This window comes from Myotis yumanensis, unplaced genomic scaffold (genome assembly GCF_028538775.1).
Source record: "Myotis yumanensis isolate MYYU_CA2020_CCGP unplaced genomic scaffold, mMyoYum1.0.hap1 SCAF_1, whole genome shotgun sequence".
In the NCBI taxonomy this organism is placed as follows: Eukaryota; Metazoa; Chordata; class Mammalia; order Chiroptera; family Vespertilionidae; genus Myotis; species Myotis yumanensis.
The window spans coordinates 78780915-78794659 of record NW_027223752.1 but is presented as its reverse complement, the minus strand read 5'-3'; the positions used below and the strand labels follow the sequence as shown (position 1 = coordinate 78794659).

The following is a 13745-nucleotide window of genomic DNA, read 5'->3' as shown; positions in this document are numbered from 1 at the left end:
ATGAGGGCAGCAAGGAGGGTGACTCAAATCTGGCAGCCCCTCTGCAGGCACTGCCATCCGTGAGAAGAGGGTGTGGGAGGAGCGGGTGCCCTGATGGTGCTGACCTCCTCTCCGTGAGAGCATTTCGGCTGAAATGGAGAACAATCTGGTGCAGTGGGTCTGGCTGCTTTTCTGCCTCTGCCTCCTCCTCCTCTTCCGCCCTGGGGGATTTCTACACAGACCAATGCAGACAGGTTTTAGGCGTGGATTTCAGCATGTGCCGCACAACTGCATGCGAGCAGAGAGAAGGCAAAGCGCAAGGCACAGAGTGCGTCAGACTACAAGCACAAAGAGAAACCACTATGTCACGTATTTATTTCAGGACAGAAGCCCGAAGGGTGCAGGGTTCGGCATAGAAATGGATATGTTTTTTACAGTCAATCAAAGAAACATTCCAATTTTGGGTTAAAACAAGATGAAAGGAAAAGCCAAAGCCTGACTACAGCCGAGGCCCTCCACACCCCAATCAGCAGGACTCATGCAAGCTCTGGGCACCGAACTCAGGAGGGCAGCCCTGGACATTCACTGAGAGGCTGGGCCTCTCACCTGAACTTGCTCTTGGAGAACTCGGCTGGAAAAGGGATGGGGCAAGAGTGACACAGCCCTGGGGCCATTTGGAGGCTAATACTATTCTAGACTCAACCTGGCTCAACATTTCTCTTTCCTAACCTCATTCCTGAATCTAAAATTCTTGTTCTTGAGAGATGCCATCCTGGAGCTGCAAGCCTTACAGTTTCTCCTCTTGTCGAGTCTCTATCTCCTTTTACAGAAAGGGCTACAGCAGCTGACGCCAGAGGTAAAAGTGAGCTCTTTAGCACAGCCAGCGGGATGGACCATATTTAGCAAACTGGCGAGAACTGCATAGATTGTGTGAATGGTTCAGAAGAAGTAGACAGCCGAATGATGCTCACTGTGCACTTCACACTAATCCAGAGACTGACGGGCACATATGAAAACAATGACGGCCATGAAAGACAAATGGAAGGAAAGTAGGGGAGAAAACATGAAAGGGAATAAAGAGGGGCAGAGGGGAGAAGAAAGAGAATGACAGGGAGATATAAAAAGAAAAAGAAATGTGGGAAACAGTGAATATGAGAAACACAGGGCAAGCCTAACAGAGAGAATAAGGGATAAGAGAAAAATATAAGTGAGAGAAATTTAAAAAAAGTGAAAAAATAATCAACCATGGTTTGGCTAAAGGATAGGAGGGTTTATTTTCTTCCTGGATCAGGATGAAGCTCTGCGGTCTGCTACAGCTCCCTGCCTTCCCCAGGGGTATAATTGTAAGTATTTTTACAGTGTGAAGTCTGTTAGAGATGGGGCAGGACACATTTTCTGAGGGCCAACTACAGAAATGTGGAATGTAGGAAGAGGATTTAGATGTGCCTTCCTAACACAGATGTAGGGCCTGGGCTCAGGCTGGCGGCCTCCTTTGACCAGTGGTGCTCAAAACTTAACTCAGAGAGAATTTTCCATGGCATGGCTGTGCATCCCAGGAAATATTAGTTGTTAATGATGGCAAACAGGACAACAGTGACTAGCACCTCCAGGTGAAATTCATTCTCTGGCTCTTATGGCCATTAGCAGGGCTTTCCCCTGATAATTTATGCCATTAGTTCCTTTCAAATTCACACACTCAATTTTTGCGAATCTTTAACTGTTACAACGCACACATGAATACAGAAATCAAAATCATTCACACTCATATCTGCTCCCAGTTGAGTCAGTACTTACAGCCAAATCCTGTACTAGTCTCTCTTCAAAGGAATACTCCTCTGTTTCTATCCAAAATCTCTGATAGCCATGGAGGAAGAGGTTAATAGAGCGGTGCCTGAGCGGAAGGGGTGAGAGTGAGGTCAAGAGGGATCCATGGGACACCTTACTTTAGTTTGGGAAGTTAACAGTTAGTAAGCAGAAGGGACTTTTGTACAATTCTTATCCTCTGATTGGTCAGAGTAGCCAGTAGCACACCACCATAAGCATTTATTTCAAAGAAACCAGAACCCTCTAACAGTGCTTCCTGAATGTCTGGGGCACCTTCTGAATGAACTAACAACGGTTAGTGGAAGGCCAGGAGGTAACCATGATCCTGGTCTCACAAGGTCTTTATCACATTTCCCCTCTAATGAGAAATAATTCATTAGGCCAAGGAACAGTCCAGAAGTATTTGTTTAATACAGCAATTTGGTTCTTCCTTTTTGGCTGACCACCTGTCCAGGTGATCCCATCTAAATCATGCTGATGGTGAGTGGGTTAGTCTCAGATATACTTTACAGGGCCTCCAAGGAGCCATGCCTGCAAGGCGCTCCAGCTTTTACTTAGGAAGTCAAGGCTTGGGCGAGCTACGCTCATTAGCATGACTCCAGTGTGCCCTGTGGGTTCTGGCTGTGGCCCTGGTTACTGAAAATGCTGAATAACTGGCACAAGCCACTCGCTTCCTAGAAGCTAGGATTGACTTCTGGGAAAATTAGCCACAAATAGCAGTCAATGGGTTACCAAATGTGAGGATAGCAGTGAGGAGGGAAGCAGAGAAAAGGAAGATGAAGGTTAAGACCACAATCATCAAGACCCTGGCCATGGTTTCCCGTAGAACACAGCCATTGCTAGCTTTCTTTAAAATCTGACCAATCAGAGTTATGTAAAAAAATTGTACAACTTTGTGTGTTTATGGTAATGTTAAATCATGGTCAAGGAAGGAGGAGTGTGCAGAGAGTGAGCAGGTCCCTCCATAGGTTACATTACCATTAAAATGGGTATAAGCCTGTCATATTGAGTTTTTTCATTAACCTTTTCCAGCCAAACCCGTTGAAAGGTGCTCAGGAAGAAATTGTTAATTTTGTGTCTGGAGAAAAGCACACAGGTTTTCTTTTAAAAACTAACACCAGAGAAACAGTTTCCACATAATAAAAGCAATCCCTTTAGCCCTTTAGTTTGGAAGATTCCATGCAGTCTACGCCATCACAAGATGGAGAAGAGGTGTGGTCTCCCCCATTAGCTCCTTAGATAGTTTTTGTTCTTGCTGTTATGAAATCTCCTTACATTCCTCCATCCTAGGGGGAAATCCAGGGCAACCCCCAAAACCACTGGGTTAGGGGTGGGGATGGCCACATTTCATCAAGGACACAGTGAATTCCTAAACTTACTGTTACCCACACAAGGGTAGAGTTGCTGAAGGAGCAACCAAAATATGAAAGGGTGGTAGTAACATCCTCAGTGTATTTAAAGAAAAAACAAAACCCTTGTTTTTGAGAGATGAAATTTCTGCCTAGCTGGTCCTGGAGACATGTGCTTAGAGCTGAGCTCTTCTGGAGGCCCAATTAGCACGTCAGGCACGAATCCCCACCAGAGAGGAGTGTGCATGTCTTCTGATGTTTCACCACTTCTTGAAAACAGACAAAACCCTATTCTCCTATGCTTTTTGCTTTTTCTACTGGGCTATGAATTTCACTGTTGTTTTTTGGCCAGGACTTCAGCAGCCTTCATTCCCATGACAGTTTGACTTAATATTCAGCTTTTTATTAATGAATTCTATTTGATTCTGTGGTGCCTGATCCCCTTCCAAAGACACTAGTCTGTTTTCTCGAGAGCCCTGGAGAAGCAGGTGTGTCTCAGAGGCCATGATTCTCCACCATCTTCAAAGACCCCAACTAGGGAAGCTCAATTGGCTCATTGACTCAGGAGAGGGTTACAGGACACTCTGGACAAATGATGGCCAAGATGCACAATTTGATAAAAGTAAAATGTCAAGCATAGAAATAGTACTTTATCTGATTTTCCAAAAAACCAAAAACCTACCTGGGATTCAGAATGTACTTGTCCACATCAATTTATTTTTCTCAACCAGGTGAGGATGTTCCTATTGATTTGAATGCTGATAGAGCCGAGGCTGATACGCAATTATCAGCTTTGTTTACTGATCACAGACCTGACCTCACTAATTCTGAAATTAGTCTGAGGATGGAATGTGATCACATCACCAATGACAGTGATTCCAAGGGGTCAGTGCTGGCCAAATCTGTACTGGTACTTAGCACGTGTGTTCACACACATTCCAGACAGGCCTTCACATATTTTTAAACTCAGAGTGTGGACTAAACACCAGGATAAAGGCATCATGTCCATGACTAGCCTCTTGGGACAGTGCCCTTTCTTCACCATGAGGGCACATATTCTGTGCAAAGGATTCTCAAGTTACATTTCTGCACCTGCTGAGGAAACACAGTGATTTTGGTGTCATCCAAGTGCCTGAGCAGAGAAATATTGTTTGATCTGCTGATGGAATTTAGAAGAAAGTAGTTGAGAAAACAGTTCCCTTACTCCAGGGTGTCTTTACATCCTCATAGAGAATCCCATGTAGGTAAAACTAGAGAGTTTCCATATGCTTACGTGGCTGACTTCATGGTGCAAAACAGTGAGCTGAGGAAGGCATGGGGTACTAGGGAATCTCATCTGGTCTCAGTTTTTATGCTTACCTTGATTGCCTTAGCAGGCCATTATACCACATGAAGACTGTAATGGCTCCACGGGTGAAGGACTCCAATTTCTAACTCTTGGATCATGAGTGTCGGGGCCAGAAGAGAGCACAGCTATGGGAGGATACTTAATTCCCACAACTGGCTCACAATACAGAAGATGACAGAATACTTGCCTGGGCAGGTTGTAGAGAGGGGCCATCCTGAAACAGGCCACCACTGCCCGTTTCCGCTGCTTAGACAACAGCTTGTGCCAGACTGCCTTCTTGGACCTCAAAGGCTGCTCCACCTGAGGAGAAATCACATGGGCAGGTGAGCACAGGCTGACAGGGTGGTCAAAGGTAGTCCTCTTCAGCCCACACTTCTCAACCCTGCAAGAATTTTGATTTCTCCATTATAGTCAGTTAGATGTAGCCATTAGTAGATGATTCAATTTGTGGAGGTATTAAGTTTGCTTTCTTCTCCTAACTGTGGTTGGCTAGTAATTAATTAACAGAAGCTTTACAAATGGGTAGGGGGACTTCAACAGGTCATTTGAGCTAATGGCAAACATTTTTAAAACACTGGAAGGGGAAAGAATTGAGGAGTCTGCTACCATGAAGCGCCAAGATGACACCTGGGTGTGAGCTGGGGATGATCCTTGCTTCTTGTTTTCTGTCTTACAAGAGCACTCTTAACTAAGAGCTGAGTGTAGGCAGGAGCTTTGTATTCTCCAAGGTACTCTTGCTTCCTCAGTCCTCGGCAGATGCTCCTTACCTGCTCCAGGTGGAAGACAGCTGCTGAAATTCTCTGCACACGCTCCACGGTCTTTTCTGGATTGGAAGGTTCTTCACTCTTCAAAACATCCTTGTAGAGATTCAGTTGCCACTTTACCGCCGGATCATCAGACTGAAAATTAAAGCTCATACATGAGATGAGGAATCTCTGATACTTCCTGTGCTGAAATAGCCTTTCACTTCTAGCATGGTTCCATATTAATCAAGACAGTATTCTATTATTGCCCCTCTCTTATTTTCTCTATTATCTTCTTCTGGAATACCGGAGATGCTGTGCAGGAACTTCTCATTCTAGCCCATAGGTCCTTTAACTTTTCTATTCCTTTCTCTGTACTGAATTATAATTCCTTAAAGCAAACTTCCAATTCATAAATTCTTTTCAGCTGTGTCTAAACTATTTTTTTACACATAAATTGAATTTTTAGTTTCAATGACTATTTTTGATTTTTGTAATCACCGTGAGGTCTTTTTCAATAACATCTTCCTTCTTCTTTAACAAAAATTATGTCCAAGTCTTGATTTATGGATTCTATTGCTACTTTTATCTCTTTAAATATTTTTAACCACACTTAAATTCCTTTCTGCAGTTCATTAGGCTTGAATTTTTCTCTTTGTTGCATTTTCTGGCTAATAGCAGTGGGTTTCATTTCACACTTTGTATTTTTAAATGTGAGCTTGTTGTCAGGAGGAGTTCTATTAATTGGCATCTCAGCCCATATACTAGGGGGTGGAGTCTCTACAAGTGGTTTCACGGTTGTCCTTGCAGGAGATTCTTGTATTTCACTGGTTCAAGGCTAATTGTATGTAAGTTTCTTGCTCTAAAATTATGCACAATATGAGTAATTAAGTTCCACAGCTATCTTCCTTTAAGGTTATTAAAACCCCAGCCCCTAAAATACATATCTAGTACAGAGAACTCTACAAGTATTCCCAACTGCATCAACCTTTCCTCAATACTATGATTTAGTATGTCTTCTTTTTTTTTTTCTGGCACTTGGGATTTCTTTTTACTGCCTTTTTTTGGGTAGTATGTCTCCCTCCCCTATCATTCCTATATGTTTGGGATGAAAAGAAGAGGCTATTTCTGCCAGCCTAGTTCTCCATCTTAGGGAATAATGTATCTGAGGAAAGAGCTCTTCAGATTCGCAGGCCTGGGAAAATATCAGATAGCCTCTATGATAAAAAATTTATCTTGATTTTTCTGATTATACCAACTCAGATAAAAAAAAATAGCTTGTTTTCAAATCTCTAGAGCAGGAGGTGCCAAGATTCCCCCCAGGGGCCCTGCTTCACACTTTAGCAAGCACCGCTGTCAGTAAAGTGAGGCCTGACCCGGGCTGGGCTGGATGTTCGTTCACACAGTGGGAGCGGGGAGACATGCTTTACTGGATGCCTCTTTGCAACAGCAAAGGAAAGAACAAAAATATAAAAATTAAGGGCAGAGAGCTAGTCCTACCAATGTAACACAAGTACTCTGAGACTGTTTCTAGAAAAACGTGAGTAAATGAAGCGTGCAGATGGCACCCGGCAGCCAGAAGGAGGCCTGTGTGGGTCCTCATTGTCTTCCCGTGCATCACCTTTTCCTGCAAGTGCAAGTTATTCCGCAGGTGTTCCTTCACCTCTTCATCGGTGTCCTTCTGTGGAAAGAGAAGTTCCATTTCATTCCCAGAGGTCACTATGCAAATGAAAGGTAGGGTGCAGGACGTATAGACAGCCAAAGGCGAGTTCTGCTGGGATCTTTATCACAAGAACGAAAGAAGAGAAGTGACAGGCTTGTTCCAAAGGGAACATGCTAACTCCCGAACCAGCGCCAACAATGAGGGCGTGCTGCCTCTGTGCCCCTTGGATTCTGTCCATCTGCTTCCACCCTCTACCCCCAGGAGCTCAGAGTGCCTGTCCCCACCACCTGCCTTACGTGCTCGGCCACGGCGGACGGGCACTTACGCAGCTGTATCGTGATTTCGCGAGGGAGATCAGCTCCTGGTCGCCCGGGGTGCACATATTCAGACCAATAGGCAACATTTTCTTGAGCGCAGCCACGATGAGGGAGGTCTGGATGGAATACAAGTCTCCCCTCCGCTTCGTCTTCTTCCGCTCCTGGTCCTGCCCTCCAGACTAGGAGACGAGGGTGACATAACAGAGGGGCTCAGTGAGCTTGAAGGGAACGGCCTCACCTTGGGGCAGCCTGCCTGCTTGTGGCCCCGTCAGTACAGGCAGGGCCTCAGTACAGTAGAAGGACAGTAAAAGGAGTGTGTTCAACAGCCAACGAGGTGGCCGTAAAACCCCGAACCCCATCCTTGTGCGCATGCTCACAGGACCACAGGACCACACACACCACGGACACCGACCGCCTCTGCCCACTCACTTCTGGGCTGAATGAACAAATAAACTGGTGTTTTTAAAAAATGATTTGAGAACTGGCCAAATGACTCTGCCTCACACTTTCTCACCCCTCACAGGGAGCGTTCATCCAAGGAAACAGTGAGTTTCAGAGAAGAGTCCAGTGCACTGGGCTGAGGCAACCAACCCAGGACCCTCAGCGTCTACAAAACAGGGTGGTGGGGTGGAGGCTGCTCAATCAGACAAGGCACTGCGATGACCGCCTTTTTCATGATGTCAGGCTCTGCAAGAGCAAAGCTTCCCAGGCGGGACCTTACTCGCAGGACCCTGCCTCAGCTAATGGGCACCTGCTGAAAGTGTAAGAGTGTGTGTGTGTGTGTGTGTGTGTGTGTGTGTGTGTGTGTGTTTGGGGGTGGGGGTGGGGGGTCGAGGGAGAATCAGAAGCAGAAAATGAAGTCAGGGACACTGAGGGAGAGCAAACTGGTGCTCACCAAAGCTTTGCTTCATGAGGCGCCCACAGAGTATCTGCAGCAATGAGGTGGCGGCCCTGCAATGTACACTGAGCCCCAGGGCCCTGGGAGCAGGGCAGAGACCAGATGCCAACCCTAGAACTGGCGTCTAAGACCTGGGACCCTGGGCTGGAGCAGAATTCGTTTCATAAAGGATTGCCGTTCAGAGAGAAGAGAGGGGTCAGCATGAACAGTGCCTTGGGAGGATCTCTTTAAATTACTTTCCAAAGTGTGAAAGAGGTTCATAATTATTAATAGGCACTCGTAAAATGATGCGATTTCTGTCACCCAGCTCGTGGCGGCTGCACCTTCAGGTGGTTATATCACAGAAACCGCTGCACAGCCCCTGACCAGTGAGGGAATTCTACTGGCTGCAGGGCCGGGTGCTCCAAAGCAGCAGGCCAGACCCGGACCGCAGTGGGAGGCGGCAGTGAGAAATATGAGTGGGAGGAAGAAATGAGCCTAAGCAGCAGCGGCTTCTTGTGTTCCAGAACATGGACAGAAAGCTGGCTCACACAGGACCACAGGAGTCCTCGCTATCACTTCCTGAGCCCTTGCAAGCTTCCGTCATGTTCTACTCCGGTGCAGAATTCTAAAGGTTGCAGCTAAGGCTAAACTCATTTACAGTCTAAATTACCCTTGAAAATGCTTCAAATCATTCATGAAGGATACAACCCAGTTTTAAGTATATAAACTATGAGACACCCTGTACATCTTATAAATTTAAAAGATAACTCGCAGCATGCTGTTTACAATACAGTAAATGTGCAAAATGTAACGATGTGCATTTGATTCACAATTTAAATAGTTTATTGCTCACTCTCTATTTTATCTCACCAGTCCCAGCAGTTTATGATCAAATGCTGCTTATATGATGTGACTCCAATGTGCCTGCTACTGAAATAAGACATTTCTAATCCTCCCAACAACTCTAAGAGAAACAAGTCGGTTTTATTGATGAGAACATGATGCTCAGAAAGTGAAGTGATTTTTGCAAGGTCACAAAACAAGTAGCATCTGAGTCAATATGTAGACCCCAGCTATCTGTCCATGGCTCCCTTTCCCCTTTCTAACTAAGAGCTACCCGGGGCCCAGTTCCTGCACACCCCTCTTTCTCCACATTCCTGAGGGAGAGTGCTTGGGGACAATGACAGCGGATACACATTAATGAAGAGATAGAGAAATATTTCCAAGCAAGAACCTGTATGGGTCACTGGAAAGTTGTCTTAAGGTTTATTACACCATATATACATTTTATGCCAAAATTCATGGTTATCTGCCGATTTCAAATCCTGGAGCTTAGTCCTTGAAAAACCCTCTTTGAATCATGGGAACCTTGCACAAGAGACAGGAACGTACAGTGTGAAGGGCTGGGACCACACAGTACGTGGGATTCTGAATCTGCAGGGCACAACAGGGTAGCATCTCCCAGGTCTCAAGCCCTGTCAGTATCCCTATCCTTGTTAGCATGCTGGCCGCAGAGTGGCAGCTTAGGAAGGGAGCAGAGCTAGCAAGGAGACCTCGGGTAGGTTAGGGCGAGGCTTGGCTGGCTTCCCTCGCTTCCCCATTCCAGGGTGGGTAGGCCTACATTCACTCTTTGACAGGCAGTTGTCTTCCCTGGAGCAGGCCTGGGGACCTCCAGTGAGAACATCCATCGCGTACCACCCCCCGCTGGTGATCACAGGGCAGAGGGTGGCCAGAGCCTGAGACCTCTAATACTAGGACAGAAAAGACACGTCATGCATTTGACCTGTACCTTTACTTGCATGGCCTGTGTGGAAAGACAAAAGAAAAGAAACAAGGAGAAGAGTCAGTCAGTAAAAGCAGGGGTCCAAGGCATAAGGTACCACATGTTAGTCATAGCTTCTGAGCCCCAGTTCCTCAGCCAACACAGCAGAAACTCAACCGCTCTGGGAGCCAGTTGAACATGGCATGTAGAGTGAATGGGAGATTAGGATGGAGGTTAATTTGGTCATAAAGACTTATACCCAGACCAGGCAATGCACCCCTGGGGCCAAGATCATCTCAGAGACTAGCTTTCCAGAGTGTGTGACATTCACACCCAGGTCTCCAGATAAATGCGTTAGACCTAAAGTCTTTCCCGCTCCCCCTTACTTTCACCTGGGTGAGCTGCAGACAATCTGTCATGTAACCAATGACCCCATTTTGTTTTTCTTCCTTCCACTCACATTATCACCTCTAGCAGATCTGTGGTTACCAAAATATGGAAATGTCTAATTACTATGTTGTATACCTGAAACTAATATTATATGTCAACTATAATTTAAAAAATTAATTTAAAAAAAGAAGAAGAAAAAGAGAGGGGTCAGACCTGCACTCAAGGGTGATGGGTGTGCTTCTGCTAAAAGTTTGCTTTTTAAAAAAGGAGTCTAGGAGTATCACAGGTGGTTCAGAATCACTCCACAGCCTGAAGGATGGAGCACCTCCCTTCTTGTGCTGTGACCTTTATATACCTTGGTCAAAGCCTCCCACACCCTACAGGTTCTCATTTTGTTCTTTTCTTCACATGTTGCTAAGATTAGTTAACTCAATGCACTTTTGCTAATACTGGAAATAGGTTTTTTTAAAAAAAGTTGCCTAAAGCTTTTTATTTTCTAAACAAAAATTTATAAATTCCTATAACTTCAAATTTCCCCCAGTAGTTTAAGATGATTTTATGTGTGAACTTAAGGAAAAAAAATCACAGACTTTTAAGGGATGAAGGAGCTGAAGAAGGAAAGGGGGTAGAGAGAGGGAGAAAGGAGAGGGAGAAAAGAGAGGGAGAGAAGGAGAGAGGGAGAAGGAGATAGAGAGCACTCAAGCTGCAGATGTACAAGAACAAAAGAAATAAAAATAAAAACAAAAAGTTGGGGGGCTGGAGGGAATGAGAGAGATAGAGAGATTGAGATTGAGAGAGAGAGAGAAGAATAGAGAAGAAAAGAATGAATAATAGGAGATATTGGAGTAAGAAGAAGCACACACAATTCTGAATACCCTTAAAAAACAGACATCTTCTAAACTATTCCCTGTCCTTTTACAGTACACTGAAACCACTTATGGGGTGGAGTGGCTTTAAACAATGAGTCACTCCAATATGTCCTGCATCACAATTCTTTCATTGTTTATAATCTTGGTCAAGAAACTGGCATTTCTTGGGCTAAATGTGTTCTAACTTACCATTGCCCTCCGAGGAAGCTGCTGCCATTTTTGCAGAAAACAAAACCAGTTTAAAAACAAAACAAAACAAAACAAAAAAACATGTGCTCAGCTTCGTTATGTTTAGCTTAACATACATTTGCAAACTGGTGTTATATTAACAAAATATACAATGAGCTCTCAAAAACAAATCTGCTTTAGCCTCCAGAGAACTCACACATCTTTGAACAGACCTCAGTTAACCACGTCTGAGAAGGGTGGCCCACTGTATATTTTTCTCTGCTTCCCTTCCATTCGCAATGGCAAATGCAGTGTGTGGACATGCAGCATTCCAGTACAATGGCTGCCATGTGCACTGTGGCCAATTCCACTTACACACCCGAATTCAATTATGAGTGGAGATAAAAGCAAGCACAGTTGACAAGTGACCACTCAGATCAGGTAGTAGGGAGAACCTCTCATCTCAGGGAGGCAAAGGCAATGAGAATTCAATTGATAATAAGAAAGAATATCCCCCCTCTTTGGCTTCTCAATATGTAATTCTACATCCAAAAAAACAGTAGTAATGACTATGAGTGGCTGTGTTGGAGGCATGTATCTCTCTGAAATAGTGCCCTGCACATATGTAATATCATTTTTTTTCCTACAGATGCAATTTGAAATTGACTTTTAAACAAAACATCCTAGTAGAGCTGCAGGGAGTCAAATAAATTGGGGCCCAGAGGAGGTAAGTGAATGAGGCAAGGCCATACCCCCAGTCAACTATTGGGCCAAAGGTCAGACTTAACTTACTTTTAGTTTCTAGTCCTATTTACTATCACATTTTATGTCTCAACATATGTAAAAGGAACAATATTAATATTTGTTGCCCCAAGAAACATGGCAAATATTATTTAATATCTAGGGAGGGTCCTCATATCCATTACACTATAACTTTGACTTCATCCCATGTGGCTCAGAAAAAACTGGCATACAATGTCAATGGGAATGAAGTGAAAGTGTTTGCTCTTATAGACTAACCTTATCAACAGGGGAGATGCAAAGATTCTGAATATGACCATTCTCTGACAAGACAAACATACCCTTTTCCTCATACAGTGATGTGAATGAACATGATTTCAGGTTAGTTTGTTAGTAGGTTAGTTGTGAAATGTAAATTCTTTTCACCTTATCTCTTTCCAAGTGTAAACCCAAGGATCCCAAGTATCTACTCAGCACCAGAAGGTTGAGATGTCTTTACCATTTCTGCTCCTCTGGGATCTGAATCCTTGTATCAGAGCCATTTCCACTGCTTTGCTGTCATCACTGATGATGACAATAAATTCTAGCTGGTTCATTCCTGAGTCAATGGATATACTTCAAGTTGAAGGTAGCATGGAATCTGCCCAGGACTTATTTAGGTAGGCAGGGTAGAGGAGAGCTTGTGGTAGCTGTAAGAAGACCCTTCAGAGGGAACTTAAGATAAATGTCCAGGGATCAGAGTCTGAAATATCCTATATACCTGACAGGAGCAGCAGATATGTTTGCTAAAAGTTGAATGCAAAATAAAATTTTTAAAATTAAATAAATAATATAAAGCTCAAAAGGATCCACCATAGGAAAAGTTCCTAAGATTCCTCTTGAATGTGAATATATACTCCTGATTGCTCCACTTTGCATTTACACAATTTTATTTATCAAACTTTTAGAAAAGTGTAGATCAGATTCAAAACTTCAAGAAGCATTTTTTGGATGCTGGAAGAAGTGTCAGTGTCAACATAGCTAAATGATAGAAGGGTGGGAAGTTCAGAGTGCCTGAGTTGATCAGAGCTAGCCAGACATGGTGGAGATATGAGTGCTGATTTTTGGTGTCCCACCAGCCCCTTGTCTGCAACTCCAATTACATAGATCTTCCATCTCAAAAGATTATTTGGACTAAGCCCTAAGAACTACAATACAAACCCATCTTTCCAGAACTGATTTTCACTTTTGAGGGGTCCCCATGCACACTCCACCTTCATAGTCCTCTAAGTCAGCACTGTGCCAGCAACGAGAGAGACACACATCCCAGCTGTTACATGTCACTTATACTTGGCAGACATAGTCAATACTCATTGACTCTCAAGGGAAGAGAGTCAAAGGTAAGCTATAACAGCTGGCAACAAAACATCCCATTTAAGTAAGCCTGGCTTTTATATGTACACCTGAAGGAGCATGTCTCAGAATTCTCTCCAATCAAAATAGCAAAGCCTCTCTGTGTAGAGCTGACCTAGAAGGACCTGGAGGCCACTTTCCTTTCCCATATTTCTGCTACAGCCCTCCCTCTATGTAACTTTTTTTTTGTCAGACAGATATCTGGTATGCCCTCTTTTAAACATTTCCTGCAGGAAGATGGACAAATGTCTTGGTTTCTGAATGCAATTCATGTGGAAAATAAACAGAAGGCATTAAGAGGTCAGCACAGTTGAAAGAAA

General features: G+C 44.1%; 1 protein-coding gene across 1 annotated transcript in view; it reads right to left on the bottom strand.

The window, feature by feature from the left end:
- Positions 1 to 13745, bottom strand: part of RYR3 (ryanodine receptor 3) — a 398822-nt gene that overhangs the window by 46575 nt on the left and 338502 nt on the right. The window contains exons 70-76 of the mRNA XM_070407843.1: positions 9893 to 9907; positions 7232 to 7402; positions 6865 to 6924; positions 5268 to 5399; positions 4688 to 4800; positions 1774 to 1870; positions 105 to 211 (exon numbers count right to left, since the gene is read on the bottom strand). Of these exons, the coding sequence (XP_070263944.1) occupies positions 105 to 211; positions 1774 to 1870; positions 4688 to 4800; positions 5268 to 5399; positions 6865 to 6924; positions 7232 to 7402; positions 9893 to 9907 (695 nt within the window). The remainder of the gene's footprint in view (positions 1 to 104; positions 212 to 1773; positions 1871 to 4687; positions 4801 to 5267; positions 5400 to 6864; positions 6925 to 7231; positions 7403 to 9892; positions 9908 to 13745) is intronic.